The 8,944-nt window shown below is 36.2% G+C and overlaps 1 protein-coding gene across 4 annotated transcripts in view; it reads left to right on the top strand.

Moving 5' to 3' along the window:
• Nucleotides 1-2,072: 2,072 nt before the first annotated feature.
• Nucleotides 2,073-8,944, top strand: part of LOC131051706 (mitogen-activated protein kinase kinase 6) — a 91,477-nt gene continuing 84,605 nt past the window's right edge. The window contains exons 1-3 of one of the 4 annotated variants that reach the window (XM_057986315.2): nucleotides 2,077-2,403; nucleotides 2,593-2,617; nucleotides 2,729-2,829. In XM_057986315.2, coding sequence (XP_057842298.1) covers nucleotides 2,759-2,829 — 71 coding nt within the window. In that variant the 5' untranslated portion in view covers nucleotides 2,077-2,403; nucleotides 2,593-2,617; nucleotides 2,729-2,758. Of the gene's footprint in view, nucleotides 2,404-2,592; nucleotides 2,830-8,944 lie in introns of all 4 variants that reach the window. The other 3 variants (XM_057986316.2, XM_057986314.2, XM_057986313.2) reach the window with 3 other exon arrangements.

Here is an 8,944-nt window from a genome sequence, read left to right as displayed (position 1 = left end):
TATAAGGACCTAGATATTAGTCTTCAAGAAAATAGAAGAAAGAAATTAAATAAATCGAACCCTTTTCATTGCAATCAAAACGACATAGTCACCTCTATTCAAATTTAGTCCACTACCAAATGTAAGGCTTAAAAAACCATTTTCAATAACAATTTTTTTTAAAGATTCAGAAACTAGAATATATTAAATGCTTTTAAATATAATGTGAAAACCTTAAAACCCGTTTCTCACTAACGTTTGCAATAAACTAAGAGGCAGTGATAAGTGACATCCAATTAATTAGCAAAAAGTTGATAAGTGGCATGCAATCAAGGAAACAACTATTGTTGCAAGCATTTATATCTCCCATTTTTCAAGATATAAAAGCAGAACAAATGTAAACCTTATGAAATCCTTTTAAATACAATGCAAAAAACTGAAAACCCACTTCTTAGTAATGCTTGCAATCAAGGAAACTACATAAGTGAACCTTCATTTTCTAGTCCCCAAGAACACAACGGGAGCCACATATTGGACATGAAGAGTGCATAACAGAGAGTTCTAATTAACAAGGTAGAAGGATAGAATACACTATAGACCAAGAAGGCAACAAACACAAAAGGAGTGCTCAACATACTAAACACAAAGAATGTAGAATGAAGAGTCCTCACTAACAAGGTTGAAAATAGAAAACTAGAATAAATGAAACTCTCTTGATGGCAACAAAAAAAACTTAAAACACATTTATGAGAAACTAGAAACCTAAAACCCATTTTTTTGAAACCAGAGTCTCCACATATTCAAATAATATTACATGATAGAAAACTAGAGAATAAATGAATCTGCCTTGATGATAACACAAAAAATTTAAAACCCATTTTAAAGAAACGAGAAGCCTAAAACCCATTTTTAAGAAACTAGAATGTATGAAATCCTTTTAAATACAATGGTAAAAATAGAAAACCCATCTCTCAACAATGTTTGCAATAAATGAAATTGCGAAGAATATTGCATGATAGAAGACTAGAATAAATGAAATTGTCTTGATGATAACACAAAAAACTTAAAACCCATTTCAAAGAAACTAGAAACCTATAACCCATTTCTGAGAAACCAAAATGTATGAAAACATTTTAAATATAATGGAAAAAATAGAAAACCCATCTCTCAACAACGTTTGCAATAAACGAAACTACATATACGAACCTTGGTAAACAATGGAATAAACTAAAAACCTTTTTCTCACCAATGTCTACAATAAACGAAACTGCAAAGACGAACCTGGGTTTTTCAATGTCGAAGACCGTAGAAAGAGCTGCATATTAGATACGAACAATGTACAACAAAGTGTCCTCATCAACGCAGAAGCAAACAAGATAATTACCAAATCATGACTTTGCACAAATTAAAAGAAAACCAGAGTAATTCGAATTAATTAAAACAATAGAACAATATGAAACCCTTTCAAATACAATACAAACACCTAAAAACCCATTTCTCACCAATGTTTGCGATAAACGAAAGGACATAAATGAACCTTGGTTTTTCACTTGTCAAGAATGCAAAAGAAGCCACTTACTCGACATGAACAATGCAAAATGAAGAGCTCTCATCAACAACGCAGAACCAAAGAAGATAATTACAAAATGACGACTTTCCACAATTATTATCGATATTTGCTTTGCAATTAATTAACCTTAACTTCACAATTGATAAGTGGCATTCAACTAACAAAACAATTGTTGTCATGCTCTACTTTGTAAATCCCAGCGACCTCTCCAGATATTAACTATTTTTCAGACAAAATAAAAGCACACATATATAACCTATCGACTAAATATCTTCTGCATATTCAAAAATGAAATGCCATTCTGTTACAGTCAGCCCTTAAAAAAATGCAAATTCTTTCGAAGAGTAGGAACAAATGGGCGAAGCAATATTTCATCAGAAAACTTTATTCCACTGTCCGTTAAGAGACAGACAATGATAGATGGGAAAAAGTTAATATAATCACAAGGATCAATAACAGACAATGATAGATGGGAAAAAGTTAATATAATCACAAGGATCAATGCACGTGCGAAGACTATGAAAGATGCCTAAAAACACAAATAATATAAAATCGTATTTTCGTGTCCATCAAAATTCCGGAGAGAAATTCAACCCTAACATCGGACTAGTCATTAAATGGGTCGGTAGATCGTCCAATTTCCTTACATTTAATTTGGACTCAGTCCATTTTTCCGTCATTTCATTTCATTAGCTTTCATTTGGAGGGCACTGGAAGTTCTGCAACGTAAAAGCTAGATGACAGAAACTCTCTTTAATGGAAGCTCTTAAACCAATCAAGGCCGTTTACGGTCAGCTTCGGACTTATTTTCTCTTAAATTGAGTCGCCTTCGATCATTTTCACTGATATACGAGGTAAGTAATATATATCCAGTTTCATTTTTAATGCTACTGTATTAGCGTACATAGATTCTGTACTCGAGTTAGTTTGAATTTTCTTTTCTTTGACCAAACTTCGCTTCAATATATTGGCGCAGTCTTTTGATTCAATTTTGTTGAATAATTTGACCTGAACCGCCATTTTGGTGCGATTTGGGTTTTCAGGATAGTACAAGAAAGAGCACAAATGGTTTAATTCTCCCCGCTCCCCCGATATTTGTTTTCAACATTGGATTTTCGAGCCGAGACCAGCAATTTCTGGTCAAGAATTCGTTTTGAAGCGTTCTTGTTTGTTCTGTAGCTGTGAAACAGCAGCTTTGCATCGGGCAATATGAAAAAGAAGGATATTAAACAGTTGAAGCTATCTGTGCCTGCACAAGAGACCCCTATTTCAGAATTCTTGTATGTATAATCTGCAATTTAATTTATTTCATTTATTGATCAGAACTGTTTTTGTTGCTTCGATTATTTATTTAGAGAAATAATTCTTCTGGAACGCCCGTGATAGATCCTAGATTACATTGACGTTTTGGAACATCATCAAGAAGAAGGCATGATCCTGATAACGATAACCCACACGGTGTGATCAGAAAACACTAATGTGATCTACTTTCTAGCAATGGTTTTCCATAAACCTCTTTTAATAATTTAATTGACTGTCGAAGCTCAAGCATACAAATATCCAAGAGTAGCTTAATTATAATTGCCGTGCACAATCACTTGCACACACAAGTTTTGCTGTATTAAATGTTAATGTTACTGTCAATCGAGATACCGGTTTATTGTATAAGACACCCCCTTATGGAATAATTTCACAAGGGGATTATTTTTCCACTTAACTTTATATGTTTTGTTCTAATGTGGACTCCATTTCAGAGTACGCAGGCTTTCACCACTAGGCCAACTCATATTCTACATACTAAATAGGCATATCATGCTGCCAGCAGAAAATACATCAGACGGGAAGGGGTTGTGTGCATGGGGACAAAAGAAAATGTTTACGTTTTAAAAGATAAAATATGTGTTGTAAAATTTGGTCACAGACGGATAAAAGAAATTATTTATGTTTCAAAAGATAAAGTATCTATTGTACAATTTGGTTACAGGTTTATTACAAGCAGGCCTTGTGTCTCCTGTCAATGACAATAAGCTTGAAAATACATTCTGGGCTTATGTAACAAAAACCTTATCTGTTTTCCCCTATCTCCAGACCAAATTCAAGAATTGCTGAAAAGGGAAGAAAGCAAAACCTGAAATGGATCTGGATAACAAAGTTCACGTAGGTGTAATTTTTGACCTCATTTGCACCATTGTGGCATCTAGGATGGGTTTTCATTGGGATGCCCGTTGCTTTGCTCTTCCAAGTCCCCGCTGTATTTTCATTTCTGAGAATAAGGAAAAATAGAAGAAACTTAAGAATGATTGAGAATGGAAGGCCAATGCTTATTGTTACAGATTTTCATCCTTTATTGCAAGTTATTGTACTTCTTGGTGGTGTGTATTTGACTCCAAGAAATATGTGCAAATACGGAAGTTTTAGTGGTAAAACTAATTCAACACTATTTTATGCTGTAAAAACATAAACACACACACACAAAACAGTCTACTAATAACAGGAGAATACAGGAAACAGAAAACAGTATTGCAATTTTATTGGATAGAAAATGTGTTGCAGATTGCAGTCACAAGTTGTGTAACTTCACCCTGCTCTTTTGCATGACAGCCGTTCTCTAAATAATAAAATATATCATGGTTTATATCCTGTGTTAATGTTTTAACAACACAGAAATCTGAAACAAAATACACAGAATTTATCCTGGGAAAACCCTCCACTTGAGGGTGAAAAACCCAGCCCACTAAAAAATGAACTTTATTATATCTCTGGAAATGAATACAACTGTTGATAGTTTCAGATTACTATGACAATGAAGTCAAATGATACATCTCTTATACATTCTATAAACCTTCATAAGTCTGAAAATTCAGAACACACAGAACATATATATATAAATATATATCTGATCTGACAGACTACATACACAATATTCTCAACTTGCTCCAGACAAATGAGAGAAGCCAGCAATATATTTCTATCAATCTGCCGAAGAAGATGAAGCAGAATTGCAAGTGAAGAGACACCACAAAGGAAGAAGAAAAGACACCAACAGTTACATCTTCACCGACAGCCATATGGACATGAAGAGTCACCGACAGCCACAACTACACCGTCAGCCACAACTACACCATCAGCCACATAAACATGAAGAGTCACCGGCAGAGAAGTGAAGAGACTCCATGGTGGAGAGGAAGAGTCACCGACAGGGAAGTGAAGAGACTCTACGGTGGAGAGGAGGAGTTAGATATTATCTTAGATCTCTATCGCTGCTATAAATCTTCAACATCCTGTAATATTGCAACCCTGATTACTCCTATTTACCCTTGGTAACAACAGTAAATATATGGTTTTAGACTCCTCTGTCACTTTCTTCTTTAAGAGTGTGAAACTCTTGGCAACAACACAAGGGTGTGCAAATGCCACTAAAGTTCCTGATGAACTTTACATAGAATCTTGCCAACCCATGGAAACTTTTGTCCTGTGTCGCTCTTCTTGGTTTTGGTCACTCAATGATTGTGCAGACCTTGTCAAGATCCTTACACAGTCCACTTTGATATATTACAAACCCCAAGTTGGTCAGCTCCTTCCTCATGAAGCTACATTTCTTTAGGTTGATGCATGGGGTGTCATGCCCCCGAACTTTCAACCCTTATAACTAATAATTCCTTGAAGGACCGATTTGTGTTTTGATGCCTTGACCGACTTCAAATGAGTTAGAACATTGTGATAAATATCAGCAAGTAATTAAAGGCATCAATGCATGATATGAACAGCTATTGCTAGTGTTATTAGCAGCAATTATTGAAGACAATATGTATGATAGCGATTTGCATAAAACAATGTTTATGATTACTACTAATTAACTAAGTCAAACTGAAGCCCATGATTGGTGATTGGTGATTCTATGCAAGGATAATTATGTCTAAGCAGTGATTATTATCAATCAATAAGCAGCGATTAATATGAGCCAAGTCAGCGATCCATACCCATAACATGGAACGATTGTAAACAGCAACAAGGCTTATTTAATATCATGTTTAATCAAGTTGATAGGCAAGGATAGGTTTATGTTAGTAGCACTAAAAATAATAGGCCGCTAATTATAATGAAGAGGCATGAATTAATCAAGCCTATTAAGAATGAAGAAGCTTGTGTTTATTAAAAAAGGGGTATGACTCTTAATTAAAGGCATCCCTCTTAAAAGGACGTCTCCCTTCATAAGGACCACGAGGATATAAATTGGAGGAGAAAGAAGGGAGACAGAAATATAAGGAAGAAATGTAATCCTGTATATGTGTATATAAATTCAGAAGATTGTCTTATTTATAAGGCTTCACTATTTTCTCTAATTTGGAAGTAGACAGTTACACAAAGGACTTAATTGCATCAGTTCCAGGTCACCAGGTTTTTACGAAGGAACAGTATTTAATTAAGAAGAGACACCTCTTTATAGAGAAGGCTAAGTTATCAGTTCGGGTTTGGATTCAGATACGGATTCGGCAAAAAAAAATAAATCTTGGATACGGGTACGGGTTCGTCCGTACACACACATATATACACATATATTATATATGTGTTCAATATATACAATCCATACAAAAATAAAATATACAATGTGACTTTCCATACATAAATGATAAATGATAAATGATAAATCCATAATTGCCAATGCCAATAAATATTCATATATCACAAATGTAATCAGTAAACTAATAACTGAAGTCTGATATCATATCCATAATTTGCAAAAAAGATAATATTCAAGTTTCAAGTCTTTTTTAAAAAGTCATAAAGGGGCGAATTAGAGTTTTATTATTAAAAAACTATTTTAAAAAGTCTTTTTTTTTGACCCATGGGCCCCGTTTTTGGGAACCCACGGGCCTGGGTTCAAGCGGATCCTCTTGGGTTTGACCTGGGTTCCACCCGGGTTCTTTCCAGGTGGCCGGGTTCCTTGTGACGCAGGACCCACAAGGAACCCGACCACCTGGGAAGGACCCGGGAGGAACCCAGGGAGAACCCAGGGAGGACCGGGCAAGAACCAGGACTTGGACCCAGGCCAAAAGGGGAAGAACCGGTATCTTAGAGAGAAGGATATCCTTAGCAAGAGTTGTGACCCTATGCCTCCTCTTGACAACTATATAAGGCAGATTCTCATTTGGAAGAAGACACCAAGTATTTTGGATCAGATCAGAAATCGTTATCTGCACTAATTAAAGAGATCAGTTGGAGATAAGCACCGGCATTCATAATACAATAGTTTTGTGTTACAGCAGTCTTGTGTCCTAATCATCTTTGTGGTATGCAATATAATGATATAATCTTTCAATAATTTGAAAGTAGTTAATCTATACAATTATTTATTTATACAATTGAATTTCCTATAAACCATCATGTAAGGATTAGAGAGGAACCTCAATAGGGAGAGAAGATACGATGTTCCCCTTCTAAGTAGCCCACCTCATGTTGGATGGACAAGAGTTCTTGCCACTTGGGGCCAAGTGGTTGAGTGTCTTGGTTGGATGCTCCATGCTCTTGGGCTTAGTTATGGTGAACACTCTGGGTGTCTTATTGTGGAGCCACAATTGGGAGAGCAGATATGAGTTCCCCTTCTAAGTAGCCCACCTCATGTTGGATGGACAAGAGTTCCTACCACTTGGGACCAAGGGGTCAAGTTATCTTGGTTGGATGCTCTGCGCCTTTGGGCTTTGTTGTGGTGGATTCCGAGTGCCTTATTATGCTTCTTCTCCAACCCCTATTATGGTTGATTATGGGAAATGAAACTATTGATGCTTGGTTTCTAAAGTTCAAAAAGCGATTACATGATTTATCTAAATAGATTAAGGTGATTATTAATATATATGCATTTATATGTTGTCGGACCCCTAACCCTTATAGAAATAATTGTACTTATAAATTATATTTCAAATGTTGCCTAACATGATTGCAGGACCTAAACTAGGATTTATCTTACTAAAGACATATTAACTGGTAAAGTTATAAGTCTAACTATATTACATTTCTTATTTTAATGGAACTTGTGATTTTAGGGCAAAATTTAGGATCATCCTTGAAGGGGATATTATATGGGTCATCCCTCCCTAGCTGCGTTGACACCTTTGTAGATGCACAAGATGCTTTCCCTGGTCTTGCTGACAACAAGATGTTGTTGGGATTAACGACCACAAACCTCCAGAGAGAAGGTTTTGGAACCTTATTCATTAACCTCATGAATGTGCTTGGGGTGTTCCTTAGCCCAAATGGAATAACCATGCATTTCTACAAGTCTTCCTCCATTTTAATTGTGGTCTTTCATTCTTCTCCTTCCCTTGATCTTGATTTGATGATGCCACTCATGAGGTCTATTTTGGAGAAGTGTTGCATGCCACTCAAGCAATCCATTAGGTTGTTCATGTGTGGGAAGTTGTAATTGATGGTGATCTTAATGATTGTGTAGAAGTCTATGCATATCCTGCATTCTCCATCCTTATTCAACTTAGAGTATTGTGGGCATTGGGCAAGGGCTTAGACATTCCCTAATTAGACCATTTTGTAGTAGTTGTTCAACTTGCTTGTTCAAATCTACATTCATGTTAGGATTCATTCTTTATAGTGCTTTGTTTTTGGCATATTCGAACACAGTATTAGATTCATGCAGTGTGAGATGCTACAACAATCTTGTTTGGAATTTCCTTGTCAATCGGATTTGCAAATATCTCAAGTGGCGCAATGACGTTTGGCTCCTCAAAGCTGCATGGCTCCATTTGCTCCCTCTACATGGGCTTGACTACTAGTAGATAGTAGTCTTGCAAGGCTCCCACCTTCTTGGAATACTCCCTTGTTGACAACAACATCATTCCCTTCTACATGGACTTGTCCCCATTCTTCATGGAAAGTAACTCGAGCCTCTTCCCATCTTTTTTGATGGTGAAGGTGTTCTTGCATCCATCATGTATTGTGCTTTGGTCATATTGCCAAGCCTTCCTATTAACGCATGGCAAGTGTCCATTAGAATCATGTCACACCATGCCTCATTTGTGTACCTTCCAATGCAGAGTGCAAATTGACATTGCTTTATCATTGTGAGTTTTTGTCCCCATTGTAACTATAAGATTGTAGGGTGTAGCATGCATGACTATATTTAGCCCCAACTTTGGCATCATGTTTGTGGATACTTAGTTTTCAATGTTGCCTACATTGATGATCAACTTGCATTAGTTTCCTCATGACTGGTACTTAGTTTGGAAGAGGCTCTTCCTCAACCAAGGTTCATCATCCTTTCATAGAAGTATTGACAAAACCTCATGCATTATTAGTTCACTTTGGCTTCTAAGTTAGGGCTTTTCGCTCCATTAGCTAATGAGCTTGCTTCTTTAACTTGAGCAACATGCAAACGCTTCTTTG

The sequence above is a fragment of the Cryptomeria japonica genome, chromosome 9 (genome assembly GCF_030272615.1).
Source record: "Cryptomeria japonica chromosome 9, Sugi_1.0, whole genome shotgun sequence".
Lineage (NCBI taxonomy): Eukaryota > Viridiplantae > Streptophyta > Pinopsida > Cupressales > Cupressaceae > Cryptomeria > Cryptomeria japonica.
This window is presented reverse-complemented; position numbering and strand designations above follow the sequence as displayed.